The sequence below is a fragment of the Lagenorhynchus albirostris genome, chromosome 1 (genome assembly GCF_949774975.1).
Source record: "Lagenorhynchus albirostris chromosome 1, mLagAlb1.1, whole genome shotgun sequence".
NCBI lineage: Eukaryota > Metazoa > Chordata > Mammalia > Artiodactyla > Delphinidae > Lagenorhynchus > Lagenorhynchus albirostris.
The window spans coordinates 30,654,991-30,675,752 of NC_083095.1; the positions used below are offsets into that span (position 1 = coordinate 30,654,991).

The 20,762-nt window shown below is 43.4% G+C and overlaps 1 protein-coding gene across 8 annotated transcripts in view; it reads right to left on the minus strand.

Moving 5' to 3' along the window:
* SIPA1L1 (signal induced proliferation associated 1 like 1) overlaps window positions 1-20,762 on the minus strand; it is a 198,321-nt gene that overhangs the window by 42,871 nt on the left and 134,688 nt on the right. For 4 of the 8 annotated variants that reach the window (XM_060140037.1, XM_060140005.1, XM_060139986.1 and 1 more), the window contains exons 11-15: window positions 13,356-13,505; window positions 8,356-8,480; window positions 5,977-6,039; window positions 5,421-5,539; window positions 1,972-2,414 (exon numbers count right to left, since the gene is read on the minus strand). In XM_060140037.1, the coding sequence (XP_059996020.1) occupies window positions 1,972-2,414; window positions 5,421-5,539; window positions 5,977-6,039; window positions 8,356-8,480; window positions 13,356-13,505 (900 nt within the window). The remainder of the gene's footprint in view (window positions 1-1,971; window positions 2,415-5,420; window positions 5,540-5,976; window positions 6,040-8,355; window positions 8,481-13,355; window positions 13,506-20,762) is intronic. The other 4 variants (XM_060140026.1, XM_060140016.1, XM_060140048.1 and 1 more) reach the window with 3 other exon arrangements.

Sequence of the window (20,762 nt, forward strand, 5' to 3'; positions counted from 1 at the left end):
TCAGCATATTCAGATAATGCAAGCCCAGGTGCTGACTTTTCAGAGGGTACTTTGTACATCCCCTGGGATTTGGTAGATTTGTGGGATGGCACAGCCCACGTTTTGTGCTTTGGTTTCAGAGGCCCGGCTCTTTTCAACTTTACTCCGTGGTGATGCCATTTGAGACAAGACTTCTATGACTGACTTTCTTCTGCCATCAAATGAAACCAGAGGTACATCCCCAGATGGAGTATCATTTCGAAAAAGACATTCTCCTTTCAAAATGAAGAACGGAAAACCAAATCTAGGAGTCAAGGTAAACCTGAAAACCACAGAGGAACTACTGTCCTGGGTCAATGCACAGGCCATACTTCATGAGATGGTGGGTGTGTCAGAAACAGCAAGCCAGCGGCACAACTCTGCGTCAAGTGATTCTACGTCTATATTATATTATTACGGTATTTGACGCCTGGCTTTCTGTCTTCCAAACACTTCCTTATTCCACTTGAACCAAACAATCTATTTTCTGAATTATGGAAAGGTAACTGGATGCATGGTACCCAAGAATCCTGAGATGACTTTCCCAGTTGCCTTTCAGCTTGGAGGCCATGCGGTTTCCAGACCTGTGGCCATCACTTTTTTTTTTTAACATCTTTATTGGAGTATAATTGCTTTACAATGGTGTGTTAGTTTCTGTTTTATAACAAAGTGAATCAGTTATACATATACATATGTTTTCATATCTCTTCCCTCTTGCGTCTCCCTCCCTCCCACCCTCCCTATCCCACCCCTCTAGGTGGTCACAAAGCACTGAGCTGATCTCCCTGTGCTATGCGGGGGGCTTCCCACTAGCTAACTATTTTACGTTTGGTAGTGTATTACTGCAATGTGGTGGTGGTAAACAGAGATAAAACTCCGGAAACACAATGGGAAGCTTGCGAATCTTATCAGTAACAATACAGACAATGGGAGAAGTGAATATTTAACTTATCAAGTTAAATCCAAATTAAGTCAAGGATGTCCTCTCTCATTAAGATTATCTGGGGTTTACTGACAGATTATGTGCCTGGATTCCCGTTTGGAAAGTAAAACGAAACTCAACTTCTCTGCTACTTTTCTTGAGGGCATGATAGTAAAAGAAGCCTAGAAGACAGCAAGGTTGGATGCTATCATACAAGTTGATCAACAACTGACAACAATAAAAGGTAAAAGGAGAAACCACCACAGAGATCAACAGGCCCCAAAAGAGAGTGATGGAATGTTTCCTCCCTAAAAGAAAGGATCTTATACTTTGGATTGTAGGCTCAAATCCAAAAGAGGAAATGAAAAATAGTATTTACTTTGCCTATCACCGCGATCTCCAAGGATACGGGGGAACGTGTACTTTTCTCTTCTGACAGGTAGACGGGCTGTGTCTAATTTTATCTACACTTTCCTGTTGGACACGTCCCCCCAACACGTGACTGCCAGGAGCCAATTACTGAAAACAAACTGCGAACACTGGGTAAGCGATGTTCTCTGATAGAGAGGCAGTGTGAAAGATGCGTTCAGCATCATAAATGATGCCATGATAGTCTTGGAAAAGACCCCTTCCTTTTAAAAATATGGTCAAGATTTTCTTTTAATGTCTTCCAAAGACTGTCCCATTCTATATTCTCTATCACTAGCTGGAAGCCACATGACAAAATTCTTCTCTCATGCTGGTATGCAGCTAGGAACGTTTGTATAAAATCAAATACAGCTATGAAGAACAAATCTGCAAACCTTTCCCACAGTTTAAAATAATACACTAGGATGGCAGGAATAAAGGATTTGGGTGGTAAATAAAAGGCATTAAATATATAAAAATAACTGTCACTGTGCAAAAAAAACAAACCAAAATAAAAAAAAACCCTTTCTTTATACACTCTTGAGCAAAGGGAAGTGGGATGAGGCCGGAAACTGGCCGCAGGGAGGCCAGGAGCGGGAGGGGCAGCAGGGAGGGGCAGTTACCTGGTATGGGAAGCAGCGTCATTGATACTGAACGTGCTGTTCTCCCTGGTCAGAGGGTTTGAGCCGGCCTGGCTCTTGGCATGGATGTCCAAGCTCAGGGAGGACTCGGTTTTCCGGTCCATGCCGTGGCTCTCTGAATCTAAAGTCCGATCTGCCATGGAGATGACTTCACTGGAACTGTGCCACAGGGGGGCCACTTTCTCCTTGCCCGGCCCCGAGCGTGGTGACGACGTGGCCGCCCCCAGGGAGGCCGTGCTGCCGTGGCTAGGGCCGTAGGAAGTGGTGTCAATGCCGCTGTCTGCGGAGGTGCCTTGCAAGTAGTTGTAGCTGTTCAGCTCGGACTCGGTGCGGTCCCCGTCATACCACTTCTCGTCGCTGGGGGCGCTTGATGCGTTGCTGGAGAGGGTATTGCTGCTGGAGTGGCTTGAGTAGTGGCTCTCAGACTGCAAGGGAAGCAGGCTTTCCTTAACTACAGGCTTGGCTTCTTGAACAGCAGGGAGAAAATAACGGGGGAATGACCCTGTGAAATGTGTCTAAATAGGGGGTTCTCAAGACACAAAAACTCCTGTGAACACAAAAATAAGGCAGGAGGTATCTGGAAAAACCTACTCAGAAGATTCCATGGCGGACAGTGCTGGAAACTTAGTTTTTAGAATCCATTTTTCATTATTTGGCTTATGCTAAAGTATTGAGAGAATTTTAGCCAGGAAAAAAAAACCACCTAAACTGTCATTAAAGTCTTTAATATCTTAATCTTAAAATAGAAAGTGATACTTCCAAAGGGCTTATAATTAGAAAGACCCTATTGATCATAGTAAATAGAAGGCAGAATATAAGACTTTCTCTTAAAGACATCCTTTCTTTCCCCATATAGTATCTATTTAGGAGACAGCTTTCTAAGGAGTGCTTAGAGGTAAACTTACACAGAGGTGCCAAGAGAATTCAATGGGGTAAAGTAATCTTTTTAACAAACAGTGTTAGGGGAACTAGATACCCACATGCAAAACAGAATGAAGCCGGGTCCTTACCACATAGAAAAGAAAACTCAAAAAGTCAAAGACCTAAGTGTAAGGGCTAAAACTATAAAACTCTTAGAGGAAAACATAGGTATACATCTTCATGACCTTGGATTATGCAATGGTTTCTTAGATATGACACCAAAAGCACAAAAATGATAAGAAAAAAAGATAAACTGGACTTCATCAAAATTAAAAACCTCTGTGTTTCACATAACCCAATAAAAAAATGGGCAAGGGATTTGAATAGTCATTTCTCCAAAGAAGATATACAAATGGCCAACAAGCACATGAAAGGATGCTCAATACCATTAGTCATTAGGGAAATGCAAATCAAAACCACAATGAAATAACACTTCACACGCACTAGGATGGCTCTAATAAGAAAAGCAGACAATAAAGATGGTGGGCATTGTTGGTATGAATGTAAAATGCGGCAATTGCTGTGGAAAAACCGTTGCAATCCTACTCGAGAGAAATGAAAACCCATGTTTACACAAAAACTTCTACATGCATTTTATAGCAGCATTATTCATAATAGCCAAAAAGTAGAAACAATCCACATGTCCATCAGCTGATCAATGGATTAAAAAAATGTGGTACATCCACACAATTATTCAGCCATAAAAAGACATGAAGTACTAATACATACTACAACATGGATGAACCTTGAAAACAGGCTATGTGAAAAAAGTCAGACACAAAAGGCCACACGTTGTATGATTCCATTCATATGTGATGAAATGTCAAATAGGCACATCTATAGAGATAGAAAGTAGATTCGCAGTTGTCGAGGGCTTGGAGGGGATGGGAGAGGTGGGGTGATTCCCTAAGGATACAGGTTTCTTCCTGGGGTGATGAAAATGTTCTGGAGTCAGATCGTGGTGCTGGTTGCGAAACTCTGTGACCGTACTAAACGCCACTAAACGGTACACTTTAAATGCGGGAACGTTATGATATGTGAATATGTGGTATATGAGTCATCTCTCAATTTAAAAAACGTGGGCAGAACCCCTGTTGCACAGTGGCTCAGTTGCTTAGAAAGAACATTTTATGGCTAACCAAAGAAATACAATTTCAAAAGATACCTGAGTAAAATAATATTTAAGTGAGAGGGCGGTCAGAAGTTCAGAAACTTGGTGGAGATGGAGAGAAAAGGAGAGAAAAGACTTGTGTGTGTGTCTTTACCAGCTGTGGGGAGAGGGCCACAGGAGGACCATCTTGTCTCACTTCAAAGTGAAAGACCTCCTCCCCTTGAAAAAGGATCAATCCCAGTTATTTTACTGGTGCTACTCTAGTTTTTCTCAATAACAACTTCTGCATTATAAGGCCATCATTTATTTTTCCTATTTCCTCTTTAGCGCTGGACCTGGGCTGTGGAATTTGCTAGTCCCGGCCACGCGTGGCTACTGGGCATTTTCATCGTGACTGGTCTGCATTCGGATATGCTGAGTGTGTAACGTACAGGACAGATGTATATGGAGATAAAACTCGAACCACATCTGGAATTTGAAGTGTTCTAGCCAAATTTTAAAAAGAAGAAACAGGTGAAATTAACTTTGACAATGTATTTTATCTAACCCAATCTTTCCAAAGTATTATTTGACCAGGTATTCCATATAAAAATTGTTAAGGAGGGGAAATTGACAGGTGGCCTAGGGTAATCTAGCACTTACAAGTGGAACTGTGACAGCATCACATTTCATCAGTAACTCTCTCTCCCACAGCCTAGCACGCTCATGAACGTGTTGTGCTCTCTTTAAGCTTCAATATTCATTTCACTGAAGCAAAACTGAGCCCTCTCATTAAAGTTCTGAGTATCTTATAAATTAGTGAATATGAAATACAGTATCTCCTCATCCTATAGAATGACATAAATATGAGTACACATTCCGGTGAAGAGACAGACCAAGGAAGTCAACTGAATTTAAAGAGGGAGGAAACGATAGCCTCTTCTTCCCAATTCCACCTGTAAGTGATAAGGAACTGTTTATAACTATGGTAACGGGACAAAAATGTATGTAGCCCTGGAAGATAAGAGAAGCAGTAGGGGGGCTTGTCAGGAAGCTGTCTGTCTCCTTGATCAGTGCTCCAGCCATACACACCTCATGCTGGCAACTGTGTAAGCAAATAAAATCTATATCTAGCACATTCTATTCCAGACATTAGGACTGTCTGTGATTGGATCACATGGCCTTCTATCCAAATCTGCAGGTGCATACCAATGAGGAATTTCAATTTATCTCAAAGCAAGCTTAAGGCCACTGGCAGTAGAAATTCCAGGGCTGTGGCAGCCAACGTCCACCTTCTACTAGGACGACTTCCTCTCTGACATTGGGGAAGAAAGAGAGAGCAGACCGGTACCATTTTCACCCTGCAAGAAAGGTACATGGCCAGGGAGCTATCATTTTTATTATTTTACAGTGAACTTACGTGCCCTTGTTTGTTTGGAGACAAATGAACCACCGGATCCTGACGCATTAATCTCCCGCCGGGGCTCTCTCGGAAAGCTGGCAGTACCTTTGATACTGCTGGGAGGTGGCACGTTGGCTCTGGAATACAGAACAGGACAGTCTGGCGCAGGCACTAAACAGATAGTGGCACAGGTTGACAAACGGGGACGGCTTGCCATTGCACCTCTCAGTTCACTGGCCAGCAAACTCGGAACTTCAGCAAGAAGCTTGTTGAAAGTTTACACGATAGACAGCATGTCAAAAACTAAGTGGCTGATGGATAAAGCTTGCAGCTGGTGACAGTGTGTCACATCATACACATTAGCATAGCCAAGTACCACCAAACCAGAGGCCATGAACAATGCGGCAAAGTTAGGAATCAGCTTTCGGTTCGGGGGGAAAGTCTCAAGTACATGGATTAAATTTATGAAATTCATTCATTGCAAAGTGTGGCTAACCTCGCTTGGTCTACATTACCTAGACAGGCATGGATGCAATCACGTGTTACTTACCATGACACTTTGGAAATATTTTACCTGTATATTCATGCTGCTCGAGGACAAAAGAATTGAAATCCTGAGGTCCTCTATAACTGTAAGCTAAGCACAACAGAAAAGACACACAGCAACTAGTTTACTTAAAACAATTGCTTCCTTTTGGACTCCACTGGCATTCAGGATGGGGTTCAAAAGGTGAAAGGTAACACACCTAAGAGCTCACGGCAACAATTCTGCATTTCTGCAACACCATTCCTAACACGTACAGGACTGGGCGGTGTACTCTTTGACTCTCAACCGTATCCAAAAGCGGAGAGGCAGAAAAACAAACTGCACTGAGATAAGTGAGCCAATTAAGCAAGCTAAGCTCCACATCTCCCCTGGGCATCAGTTTATCACACACTGATGGACAGAGACAGGTGGGGTCTGGCTAACAAGTAAGAATCTGCTTGACATTTTCAACCAGTGACCTGAAGGTCATTAGAAAATTGTGTTCTTACAAATTGAGTGTAGGAAGGTCAGCCCTTTATACACTCAATACAGTGTATTGAGGAATGAGAACATAACAATTACTTGTCTTCATTCCTTCCTAGCATGGCTTATACCAGCAAAGCCCCAGATTCCTTCTGAAATGCCAGGCAGAAAGGGCTGGGTTATCCTTCTGGAATGCTGGAATATCAAAAGTTATAAAAATTTATTTGAACATTTTCTTTGAAGGCTTAGATTCTGGATGGAGAAAGGCCTTCGTTAAAAAAAAAAAAGGCTTCTCTGGCAGGCTCTAGGGGTATCTTATTTTTTAAAAAAAGGTATACCTCACCAAAAGGATGAATGAATGTGTTAAAAGGGTTCACCGATATTCATTTCAGATTCATCTGTGCAACGTGGATGCCACTAAACTATAAAGTGGATGCAAGGAAAAAAAGACTAGAGAAGGGCTTATGTGAAAGAATGAAGACGGGTCTAGGACAAACCTTGTAATGACCCTTTCAAGTCCCAAGATACTGCTTCATTCCCCGCATGACTTCACATGAGTGGGAAGAGGGACCCTGAACAGTGCACAAGGGCTCGAGGGCAGCTTTGTTCAAAGGCTGCAACTAGGAGTCCGAAAAAGCTGCCAAAGTCATATGGAAGAAGGGATCCTGTTCACATGGCGTTACCCTCTCAACAGTATCAAAACACACGGGATTTGAAACATTCTGTCAAGAGCAGAACAGTGGATCAGAATATGCTCAGGTTTTCGGTGGCGGGGTGGGAGTTGGGATGAGAGTAGGGAATGACAGACGGCTTCAGTAACGAGGCACATCTCACTGAAGTGATGGAACAAAGCCTATCTTCAGAACCTAAGAATTTCGTTTCTCTTCCTCAACTCCTGTCTTAGCTGAATGCATCTCCACTCCCTTCCATGTTCTTGGGTTGTTTTTTTCTGTTGACCCCCCATTGAGCAGCTGGGAGCCCCAACCTGGCTCCAACCTCTGCACTGAGGATGCCCTTCCCAGGCATGGAACATGGGCACAGTCGTTAAAACAGAACAAAACGATGCATTTGCAGAGAAGATAAAATGATGCGGTCTTTGCCTTACACGCCGATCTTTTTTCAGCCCTGAAATTTACTTCTTTTTATGGTACTCTGATGGGAAAGCTACTAGAGATAAGATAAAGGGAAAAAACCCTAACAGTCCAGATTCAAGTCCCTGATGTACCAATTGTGTTGATACTTAATCCCTGGTGCTACTGTGTTGAAACTTAATCTTTCTCATGGCAAAATTTTATTGTATCAACTAGTGTTCTGGTATCTGTAGAACTGCTTAGAGCGAGAGGGAAGGGCGATGTGCCAGAAACCCAAAGGAAGGCTCACGCATGCAAATCTTTCCCTCGCAGCTGTTTTATCCTAAGACATTTCCTTAGCTGACAGCTTAATAGCAGAGCCAGGGGAAAAAGCATATAAAGGGAGCAAAGACATTCTCACCAAGCTACAGAAGTGACTAAAGAACAATTATATTTCTTTCCTTCTCTGCACATAGTTTAAAAAATTTTTTTAACTCAACACTAAGAATACCAACTAATCTCCCAGGGCACTTATACTGGGCAAAAACAAACAAATAAACAAACAAACAAGGGGGGAGGGAGATACTTAGGACACATGTGGCCTGGTACTCTGGCATTTTAACCTTGGTGCTGAAAATAATTCCTATGTCCTTTCTGTCTTTAAAGTCGGGGTTACTCAGAATTCCTTGACTTTCCTCTCGGGTCTTAATTGCTGCTTTCACTTATACATAAGCTAACTGAGACTTAATGCTCATTCCCATTTATGACCCAGGGCTGTATTATAGAACAGAATGCCTTGATGACATCATCCAAAGGTAACCAATGTCACCTTAGTATAAAAGCAACTTGCTTTTTGTAGGAACTGGTTACTTACCCATCTGGTCAGCAATGCTATCCTCACTTCTTTGCCAGCTGGGTGTGGATTTCCCACTGCCACCAATGTCTGACTGGGTGTTCTGCCTGTCGATGGAGGCTGGGGATCTGCGGCTTATTCCAAACCTGTGGTGATTTCCCCAAAGGCAAAGATAACATCAGGGACCTTACCCATAAGGGAAGGTAGTCCTGGGAGTAATGAACTAAACTCTAACGACAGGTACTACTAGTTTTGCTTACATTTCTGTACTTGCGTCCTCATCCTCGTGCATGTGTACATGGATGCTGGAACTGTGGATGTTATGGTCAGTATACACCCCTCTGTTCAGAAAGGTATGTATGCTAAGTATGTAAACTGTGAACAAGGGCAGGGGCCATTAGGACCGAGCCAACCTAAGAGATATGCAGTAAGAAACCAAAAATCTTCTGGCCCTTGAGTAGTTAAGCTCAGACTGTCATTCGCACCCAAAAGAAAAATGTCACCATCCTAGTGTTCCGTTTGTGTCGTCCAACTGGCACATTCCAGGGGTTTCTCTTAACTCGGTTATCTGCTAAATCACTAAGGCACTCATTCTTGGAACAAGTATTTTCTGAGCACTTACTCTAAGGTCTGAAAAACAAAGATCGCTATCATTTACATTACATAGGGACCACTTCCAAAATGTACAAATTTTTTTGTTTGTTTGTTTTGTTTTGTTTTTCTGGTGCTACGCGGGCCTCTCACTGCTATGGCCTCTCCCACTGCGGAGCATAGGCTCGGGACGTGCAGGCTCAGCGGCCCTGGCTCACGGGCCCAGCCGCTCCGCAGCATGTGGGATCCTCCCGGACCAGGGCACGAACCCGTGTCCCCTGCCTCGGCAGGCGGACTCTCAACCACTGCACCACCAGGGAAGCCCCAAAATGTATACATTTTAAATCGCCTTTAGGAAGGCAATTTGGAAACAGGTAAACTGGCATATATAAAGGCAAATGTCTATTCCTGGAAAGAATGTTTAGCTATTTAATGAGCCCATTTTAATTTTCCCTGTGTAGACTAATAATATAACATAGGCTTAATTGAAGCATATGCCTTGATTAGTAACATCAGCAAAGCAAATACTGACTGAGCCCAGGAAAAAGGGCCAGAGTATAAAATTCAAAGATTCATGTGGAAATTTACAAATCTGAGTGTGGTTACTAATGAATGTATGAGTAATTTACACAATAAAACACAAAAGGGCCTGAATTAACTGATGCATGTGACAGGTGTCTTCTTTGCTACAAATTGATAAATGTGTGGGCAGAACCACCAAGCGGTGCTGTGCATTGGAAAGAGCATGAGATTAGGAGGAGGAAGGCTGGGAGCCAAGTTCAGCTTCTACACCCAGAATCGCGGCAACTCTTATATGGATCCAGGGAGAAACATCTACATAAAAGCATTTGGAAAGCAGGGAAACTATAAAATATTTTAGTAAAACTCCTACTACAACATCTCCCTCATTACTTTTTGCACAAATGACTGTCATTTACAAACTTGACTCCTACGCCTCACTAAACAAAGTTACCTCCATTATTAAAAACAAACAAAAACCTTGATTTATGAAAACTTCAGTGAAAGGGCTCATTGAAAACAAAGGATTCACTAATTATGATCTCTGCCACTTCCTCCCTAGGTGGGGTCCTTGTTTAGGTTAGGAGAATGAATATCCTCAAACTGGTCCTATGATCCTATTCTATTTAGTTATCCTATTTAGTTAAATATCTATTTATTAAATAGATTAATTAAATTTAATAATTTAATAGATTTATTAAATCTATTTATTAAATATCCTATTTAGTTATTTAGTTATATGCACTAACTAAATTAAGACTTTTCAAAAAGCCACAGTGGTTGAGAGTCCGCCTGCCGATGCAGGGGACACGGGTTCGTGCCCTGGTCCGGGAAGATCCCACATGCTGCGGAGCGGCTGGGCCCGTGAGCCATGGCCGCTGAGCCTGTGCGTCCGGAGCCTGTGCTCTACAACGGGAGAGGCCACAACAGTGAGAGGCGTGCGTACCGCAAAAAAAAAAAAAAAAAAAAAAAGCCACAGAGATCAAAGTAAGAAGTGGATCGGAATCTTGCTTTTACTTTTTGGTAGCAGTGGAAACCAAAGACAACTTTTTAAACTTCTGAATTTAAAGTCAAATGCTTTTTTGGCTGTCTGTTTTTAAAGAAATGATAAAGTAAGGCTGCCTTTCAACTTTGCCTTGAAAAACATTTTCATCCGATGAATTTTTAATTTCAGTTCTCACACACACTCCTAGTTTACTACGTGCCAGGGCATCAGGGCTATGAAGGTCCCATCCTTGAGGAGCTCAGACAAAACCTGTTCTAATTTGACACTGTGCCTCTTTCTGAAGAGATTCATTGTCCCTTTGCTTGGAGGAGCACTTAATACTTTAAGAGTCACGGTTCAGACTTGAAGGAGTTTTTAAGTAATCATTTGGCTGATACATGAAACGCGTTCACTGACCAAGAACTTCTACCTCGTGAGACAGTCCATTGCTCTCCAGGGCAGGCTGACAGCTTCGAAATACCTTCCTCATAATGGGCTAGAAACTCCTTCTCTATAACTTTCACTTATTGAGCTCAGTTGCCCTCAGAGACAGGTTTAATCCCTCGGCTAAGAGTGCTAGGAGAAAGCCATCGCGGCCTCCTTGCCTCCACAATGCCCACCTGTGGGCTGCACATCCACGGTTACGATTCTTACACCATGACCTCCAACTCCACATCTGCCCGGTCCATCCTTCCCTCTGCATGTGCCCTGCCTCGTCAACATTCCTCAGAGTATGTGGCCCCAAAACACATCTCAAGGATGGTAGAACAGACCCTATGTCTTTTCATCAGTGTTGCTTTTTAACTCTCTCTCATTCCCATGCTAAACTGGTGCAGGTGCCTCTTCCGCCTTCACTCAAGTAGAGCAGGTTTTATTAACCAGCCTGTGAAACTGTGCCTCTCAACTGATTTGGATGGTCTCAACATCCTTACACCAGGGAGCAGGCAGCATACACCACGTACAAGCAAGGCACTGAGCCCGCTGAAGCACAGGGAGGGCAACAAAGGGGCGGATTACATTTATGGATGATCAGTGTGTCCGGACCTGTTGTTATTACCTCACACTTTGGAGCTTTTCCAAGTTTAACATTAATGAGTTTGCAGCAGACTCCACACACTCCTGCTTCACTGTCACCCTGTACCTATTGATTTTTACTGGGCTAAGTTAAGGAGTAGATGTAACGATTGTTCCCTTGGTAAGTGTGAACTTTAGGATCAAACCTGGCCCATGAGTAAGGTATGTGAATCAGACAGTGAACACCAATGTCTCTTGCATCACTGATACAGACAACAATTGCTTGGGATCTAAAGGAAAACACTGTATCAGTATCTTCTTGTAAAGTTTCACCCCAGGTAAAACTGATGTTATACTGTATAGCAAATAGTTCCCAGGTAACCTCAAAAGCAATGGCGAAAACCCTCAATACCACCTATGGCAGGTTTAGTATTAAATATCAAGTCAAATAATTACCACTGCATTAAAAAAAAATAGTGTATGTAGCACGAACACTGGGAACCATGTTTCTAACATTAATATTCACCAAAAATTAATGTTTCAAATTACATTTTGGCATGCCTTGAGAGTGTATACCAAAATGGACAGAAGAAGCAAACAATGATTTTGTTGTGGTTGTTAGCTCATTTATATTTTATTGCTGTATTAACACTGAAGTTGCAGTGAATTCTTACTTTTGAAGTCAAACCAGGCCATTTAAAATCTACTAATTAAAACAAGAAATAGCAAGAGGGAAGAGATATGGGGACATATATATATGCATAGCTGATTCACTTTGTTATAAAGCAGAAACTAACACACCACTGTAAAGCAATTATACTCCAATAAAGATGTTTCAAAAAAAAAAGAAATAATTAGTTGGGCTTGTGGTGTGGGCTAATAGTGATACTTAATTCATGAAACTTCTTGCAGGGGCTCATAAATAAGAGCTAGAATTTTTTTTTACTAATTGTCACTGAAGTAATTAAAATAAGAAATGTGCATTTTAGATACGCTACCAAGGGAATCCTTGGTGGTAGGGTGGGGAGGGCCGTATATTTTATAGTGGTTTTTGTTATTTACTTTCTGCTAACATAAACCTTTAGCAAAAACATGAATAAAATTATACTTAGCTATAAAAACCAACACAATACTATAGGATAAAAAATATCCATTATGAAATATTCTCATAAGCATAATTATTTTGTAATATGGTAAAATCTCAAGAGAGTAAACAAATCATGTGCATTTCTTAAAGGTAATTCGGGGAAAACTTGGCATAGAAACATCCTTTTTTTAAACACCCCAGTTTTGATTTTCCAGTGGTTTCAAGTTCTTTATCAAGTTCGCCAGAGGTATCCCAGCAGGAAGCTGGTGATGAGCAAAGCCAGCTTATGTGTGTCATGTGATGTTTTGCTGCTAATTACTTCCCAGCTTCAGACATTCCAATTTTTTTTTACCTTTTAGTAGCCTCTTTAATCATGTACACTTAGCTTTTTACTTTGTGAGTCTGGTCAGAAGCAAACAGATTTCTAAAGCATGAGAAAAATCACTTTTAGCTTTGGATATGATAAACATTTCCCCTACTTTAACATCAATACAAACTCCACCCAGTGCAAGCCGTACACTACTGAGTTCCCTTTGGAGGAAATTTTAAGAAGGGGCAAAATCTGTACTATGAAACTAGACAATACATATAACGGAGGAACTGATGTAATTTGATTTCTTTGCCATTGAGTCCTTAGAGACTAAAGAACGATAAACTTCCTAAGAAGTGGTTTGAACCAGCCACGAAAACATTGTTTAATCTGGAGTATTAACCATATTTTCCCTTTTGCTCTTTTGTGAACTGATCCAGTCTGGCTGAATGGAAGTTCTTTTACACGTCTCAATTACATATGAGAGACAGCGATGCCAACTCCGGCACACCTACCCTTCGGGCATGGACTTTTGCCTGTAAGTGCCCCCGCCAGAGCCAGTCTCGCTGGATGAAGACAGATTGCTCGGGGAGTTGCGACATGGCTGGGATCTTGCTAAAGCCATGGATGAGACCGTCACATAGATGTCTGAACCAGGAGACAGCCTGTGTGTGCAAACCAAAAACGTGAAGTCAACAATTCAAAGGGAAAATCCCAAGGCAATGCATGATGGATAACATATAAATGGGACAAACGCAGCCACTTCGTGGAGATAATAAAAATAAAGCCAGCTGGAAGCCCACAAAAGAAATTTCCCCATAAGACTACTCCCTAAGGGGACAGCGGGAAAACTGCCTTGAAGGGGGTGGGGGCGTGAAAAAATAATAGGGGAAAAAAGGAAAACATGTATGTTTCCAAAAGCTGCCAGAATTCAAGGGCTGAATTGCTTATGCAATTTCGTAGTATGGCAGGGTGAAGTATAAATGAGCCCCAGTGACATTAACAGAGCAATTAATTCCGATTTCCCCACTGGCTCTCTCAGAGTATAAGACCACAGTGAGACCAGTACATTCTTTGTATGCTTCTTTGTTTTCCAATTTTATTACTCAAAGTCTGGAATGAATATTCAGAGATTGCTATTTAGTGTGTATACATTTGGTTGATAGTAGCATCACCACATAAAAACTTCCATGGAAACGTGCCTAGAACTGCAGTTGTTGAATTTCACTGAAATGACCGAGTTTATACAATAACACAGCAGAGATGTGCTCCACGTAGCCCACAATACACCTCTTTCTAAAATTAGGGATCCCTCACCCTGTGGACTGGCTCGACACAGAAACCAGAGCTTTGGAGTTCGGAGAGACGTGATTTTCTGGCCTCTACCTTCTCCACTCAAATAGGCATTGGGGCAACTGCTGGGATATTAACAAGTGAGCCTGCAGACTGTGACGAGACATCAGCTAAATCTCGATAACAGTGATATTTTATTTCCGAAGTGAACGCTGGTACAGATCACTGGCTCTTGTAGCAGGGCAGGTCATTTCCATTTTATAGCTGAGGGAGGGGAATCAAGGTCACTCTTTCAATAAGCCAGGCTTCTTGATTCTGAGTCCACTGTCCTCTGCCCCCTACAGAAGGCTGGGTTTTCTGTGCTTAATAAGACAGTTTGCAAGGGGTCTGCAGGGTCAGACGATTTTGCACATGAAGTCTTACACTGAAGCCAAAGTTTTGAAGCCTTGGGACTGAACCTGATTCACTGAAACATGGCAGCTTTTACAGCGAACCTGCGTACCTTCTGAAGCAGGGCAGGATGGGGCTTCAGGTACAGAAACTGACAGAAGGCATAATAAAATCACGCCGAGAAGCTTTTCTATCAGAAAAAGAATAAGGCCAGGCACCGAAAAATATGACCGCCCCCCGCCCCCGCAAATCCGTCTATGCCCACGTGGCAGATCTGACTTGGGAGCCCTGGTTCTTCCCTCAGCGACAAACCTGTTATCAGCTGTGATTGTTATCCCTTCTTTTCTATTAAAACATCTCCCAAACTTCTCACTGCTTATTCTGAAGTACTTGGAAGGGGACTGGAGTAGGGGAAGAATGGGAGGAGTAGGTTACAAAGAAAACGAGGTAAGGATCAAGGAATGGCATGAACCACTCCTTTCTGCTTTAAGAGTTTGGCTTTTAGATGCACCTAATACGGAGAAACTTCAAAAAACAGTTCATTTTGCAGCTGCTTTGATTTTCTTACTGCGAAGAGGAGGAGGTGTTACAGAAAGATGGAAAGAAAGGAGACGGCAGCAGAAATGTGAACGGGGTTGGGGCCAATGCCACGTCTGGGGGCCTGATGACTTTTTAGCTCTCTTTGGGGTAAACAAGTAACAGCCAGCGAATTATATTCACGGTGAACGTTAAAATGCTTTTGCATCTACGAAGAAGTGACAACATGATTCCATAGCCAAAGTCAAGATGTAACTTTTGTATTTATATTTAGAGCTTGCTTTTCTTACCCTGCTCTCCAAAACGTACATTAAGCTAAAATATCTCATGCTAGTTCTCAGCCTCAGCTCTTTTATTTGGCAAATGTATCAGAAAATTCTATTTGGTTGCTGGAGTAATCCCAAAGTGAAAAAAATAGCATTTCCAGAAGGCCAGCCTTCATTCCAATGCCTTTTCTGAATTTATATAACTCAATAGTGGCTTTGTTTTCAGGCTGTCCACACACACAGAACACACATACAGCAACTGATGGAAATGCCACCCAAATGTTTTTATGACTCTAGATGTATGTATGGTAGGCAAAGAAAAATTCAGAATTAGCCCTTATTCTGATGACTTACTATTCTTTCCAAATACTCTGAACTTGATCCCACCTCACAAATATTATTTGAGCACGGATCTAGGTCAGGGAGTGGGAGGTACCCACCTGCCTGGCACTGGCTGTCCACTTCTGCCAGAGGCTGCGGCTCATCATTTCTGCAAGTTGGGCTCGTTGCTGTCTTGCCACTTTGAAAAAGAATAACCCCCGCATTGGCTCACACGGGAAGCCAGCATGCTAACCTCTTGAATCTCTGACCTCCCCCCTACTCTACCTTAATGGATCACAAGTCTTTTCTTCTCTTTTGAGATAAACTCAGATCCTTCTACGTTCTCTCAGCCTTAATGAGCCCGGGCATCTGGATGTTAATGCCCAAATAGGTTTATAGGACTAAGATGAATATATCTTTCACTCGCCGTGAGATCTTTCGATTCTGTGGAATATAAGAAATAATCTTCTTCAAGAATGCTATGGTCACTGTCAGAAAGGAAACGTTCTAAAAATCTTTTAGCCTTAATTTCAGTAGATTCTCTTCCCTCCATTTCTATCGAGTTAGCTGAGAAATAACTAAATGTTTTTAAAGTAACCAATCTTAAATGTTCTCTAGGGCTATGACTTCCCTCTGCAGAAATAAAACACCAGGGCTTTTGGACTGTACAAAGAATGCAGCAATTGAAAAAGTCATGATCATTAGCTCGACAGACAATACTCCCATAGTCTGCAGGACTGCACTCAAGTCAGCTTTCCATTTATATGCAGCACATTTCACTGCAATGAAAACAAAGAGTTGAATGGCATGGATTAGGAAGAGATGGTCCAAGATCAATATCAGTTCTTTTTTCCAGAAGCCTCCTCACGTCAGGATAAAAGAGAGAAGAGAAGCGCCAAAAAAACCCCCCAGATTTCTGATAGAATAACCCCTGCCCCCCACCATACCCTTCCCATGACTCAACTCACAGAACTAACATTGATAGACTCTTATTAAATTGATCTCTTGAGACTGTGACATCCATTTATGGATAAGGAACTCTCAGCATCTGAGTAATTGATGCTTAATTTTTCTTTCCTGAGTATTTATGTACGGGTTTAATTATGCCTCTGTTTCCTGCTTTTTATTCCAAAGTGACAGCACTGCTTGGATGTGTCCAAGGAGATAAGGCCCTCTGTAAACTCAAGTGCAGACAGCGGAATGACGGCAAGAACAACCGAGAGGATTTCAGATAGCAGCAATGACTGACGAATGAGATATCCGAGTCCTTAATTAAGCACAGCATTTTACCACAACTTAGCAATTAAAACACTATTCACCCAGGGAACAGGATCCAGTCAAAGTCTGTTTTTAGCAATGCCTATCAACCAGGATTCTTCCAGAATTGTTTTAAAAAACTTCTCTAAAATTACTCAAGGTAATGTCATTCGGGTGCTGTATCCAGACTAGAGTTTGAACAAGTTGTATTCAAATTCAATCACCCCACCCCCCTGTTGTTTCATCTCTTCCTAACTTTGTGAACCAGAGCCATTCCTGGCTTTCTGACCATACGATCCCTATCAGCTATTCCGACTGGACCATGGAAGTCCTATTCCAACTGGACCATGGAAGTCCTGTTCCGACTGGACCATGGAAGTCCTATTCTGATGAACCTCTTGTGACAAGATCAATTTACAACAAAGAATAACTCTTGCATAGTTAGGGAAATACAGCAACTCATCACACCGAGATAACCGATCATCATCTCCCAGCTGCTGGCAAGCTGTTGGAGCGTCACAGCCTGGCACCCATCACGGGTGCCTCTTGAGAAGAGTCAATTTTATATCTAAGGGTGACTCTACAGGACAGAACACAAAAATGGACTGCAGACAGGACCAGATACATCATTTGAGGGACTCAGTGCAACATGAAACTCTGGGTCTCCTTGTTCAAACGTATTACAAATTTCAAGCACAACACTGAACCCTGCTGAGCGTGTGGCCCTGTGCAGCTACACCCCTGAAGCTGGCCCTGATTGCAGCACACGTGGCTGGGCCCCCTTAGCACACAAACACGCATGCGTTCATCTGGCAAGTATTTCTTGAGCACCATCTATAGATGGCGGTAGGCTTCATCCCTGCAGCATGGTGGCTAAGGTAGGGGCTCCGCAGTCTGGTGGCCTTGGTGCTAATTTCAGCTCCACCACTAACCAGCCAGGACTCTGCACAAACGATGTCATCTCTCAATCCCCGGGCATCCTTATCTGTAAAAGGGGGAAAGAGCCACCAACTTACTGGGCCTGTTGGGTGGATTAACTGAGAAAAACTCACATAAGGGACTCTGAACAGAGCCTGGTGTATGTGCCATTGAGCTGCCATCGTCATTTGTCATTTTCTAAATATAATGGGAAACTAGAAGAGTCAAACAAAAAGCCAGAGATTGGGAGACTCTAGGCTATTTAATCAGGCTGGATTCCGATTCTCCCCAGGAGTGGGGACTGGTGGGGAGACAGCAGTGAACTTGCTAGCAGGGCCGCAGTGTAGGAGTCAAACACCTCCCCTGCCATCCCTCCTTGTGTATTGGTGCTTGCTCCTTAAAAGGAGCCTGCAGATCCTAAAGAGGTGGGTCCAAAGAAAATGGTCCAGGGCCATCTTCGTGTGGCCTGAAGCAGTGTCCAGCAAGCCCCCTGGTGGTACAAGTCACCAGCCGAGAGCCCAGTGGCCAGAGACACACATACACACTCGGGTGAAGAGATCAATTCAACTCTGCTGACCACGCCCAAGGACACTCTGCCAATCTCATTATTTCACAACAATCGTTCCTGCAGGTAAAAAGGAGACTAAACCCACTTTTCCCGGCAAGCACTTCAATGATAGGTGGATCCCAGACTGCCACTCTGTCACCACACTGAGGGAGTTCCATGGGTGGAAGTAGACCTTGGTCAGACCAGTCACTGTCCCGGGCTCTGAACAAGAGGCTTATGGGGAGACTTCACACTGCTGACTGTGGGGGTGGGTCTAGGCAGCTCATCTGTCTCATTCTCACTCATTCTCACACGTTTACACATGTGTTGTGCAATCAACAAATCTTAAAGAAAAATGTCAGTGGTTTCAAATATAAGGCAGCGGGATATCCCTTTTTACCCCTGAGAATTATTTAAATTCCTAATGATAAACGTGTCCGTATGGCTGACGTGCCCTCGTCAGGCAAAGGGCCTAAGACTCCTGTTGCCTCCTCCATGAGGGGAGGGCTACAGCAGGACCCATAGTAGATCTGGCTTCTGGGAAGGTCTTCCCCGTGTCAGGTGTCTGGGGGTGGACAAGGGGGTGCTTTTGGAGGAAGCCCCAGGGCCACTGTGGGCCTTTAGACCCTTCCCATAAGGTGGGACCAGGCCAGGCCTCCCCGGGTGGTCCTAATGCAGCACTCCCTTAAAAAAAGGGCTAAGAGGGCAAGACCCTGCGGCTGGATGCACGTAGGAGAACAGTTCCTTACTGACATGCAGAACGATGTGCCCAGCTGCCACCTCATTCTCTTCCCATAACACCACCGCTTTCTACAAGATCACCTCTCCGTCTATTCTAATTCAATGGATGGTTTTTGCAGTATTTCCTACACCTGCTCACCATGACTGTTCCCAGAACAGCAGCCCTCCTGAACTCAGCCTCTCCGCCTCACCGAGGGTAACCAGAATGCTGGCGCTGAAGACGGCACAACTTGCTCCTGGGAAACACACTGACTCACCACATGCGTGACCTGCACTAGGCTGCAAACTGACTCATCAGTCCAGTCTGGCCAGCTCTACCCATAGCCCTAAGTACCCAACTGCAACTAGCTCTCTTTGACTTCCACGTAGCTGTGTGTAGAAGAGCATCTACAAAACGACACCAAAGACAAACAGGGACTAACCCTCACTGTGTGCCAGGCCTGTCCTAAGAGCTCGGGTTGAACACAGAGTAACTATATTACCATAGTTAATCATCATGCTGACTCTGAGAGGTGGGGCTAGTGGCCCGTTTGGCTCCTGGCGATGATGACGACGTGTAGACGGGATCAGGAACTTCCCGCCATCACATCACTCCCAAGGGGTGGGGCCGGGATGCAAGTCAAGGCCCCTGGACGGCAGAGCCTGCACTCCCGGCACATCTGGGAGTTTCTGGGCGGGTTACAGTAAAACACTGGTGGCTCTGCAAGGAGGAGCCCCCTGGAACACTTCCCTGGGTGGAGTGCAAAGCAGCTACTTTCAAGGCCCAAGGAACGATGAAGCAATTCAAGAGCCTAAGCTGGGGACCACATGGGAGCACCCTGGTCTCATTCCCTGGCTCACTCTAGAGTTTATAAAAGAAAGGAAACTGGGAGGTGTGCCAGGCTCAGGCCGCTGTGCCCATTTCCTGAATGCCTGAAAAGGAAACACCTTTGCTCTCTAATCTAAAAGTGTGAACTTGCAAATTATCTAAACTCTGACCCCAATGTAGATGCCAGAGTACACTCACTCCTTTGAAGAGTTGGGGAAAAAGAGGCTTAAGAGCTTGGTGAGTTTAAGTTAAGTACAGCCCTCTGCTTTTCTACCCTAACTTGGCTGACAAATAAAATGCCGTAATTCAGTCCCAACCTAACTGAAACCAAAGAGAGGAAATTCAATCAAGAACAACTCACTTTTCACTTTGAATTTTAGACAGCTTTACCCACAATATACTTTTAAAATAGGAGTATTCTAAACTTAGTCAACAAAAAGCCAAGAATTCTATGTAAATCTAAGCTTCAATTCTATAGCTTTATCGGATTATAGCGTGTTTCACTTTTATGTGTCATTTAATTTTATAAAAATAAACTGATTTACCTGACTGTCCATTGATGGATGAATGGATAACAAAATGTGGTACATACATACAATGGAATACTATTCAGTCTTAAAAAAAGGGAAAGGGGGCTTCCCTGTTAGTGCAGTGGTTGAGAGTCCGCCTGCTGATGCAGGGGACACGGGTTTGTGGCCCGGTCTGGGAAGATCCCACATGCCGCGGAGCAACTAGGCCCGTGAGCCATGGCCGCTGAGCCTGCACGTCCGGAGCCTGTGCTCTGCAACGGGAGAGGCCACAACAGTGAGAGGCCCGTGTACCGCAAAAAAAAAAAAAAGGTAAA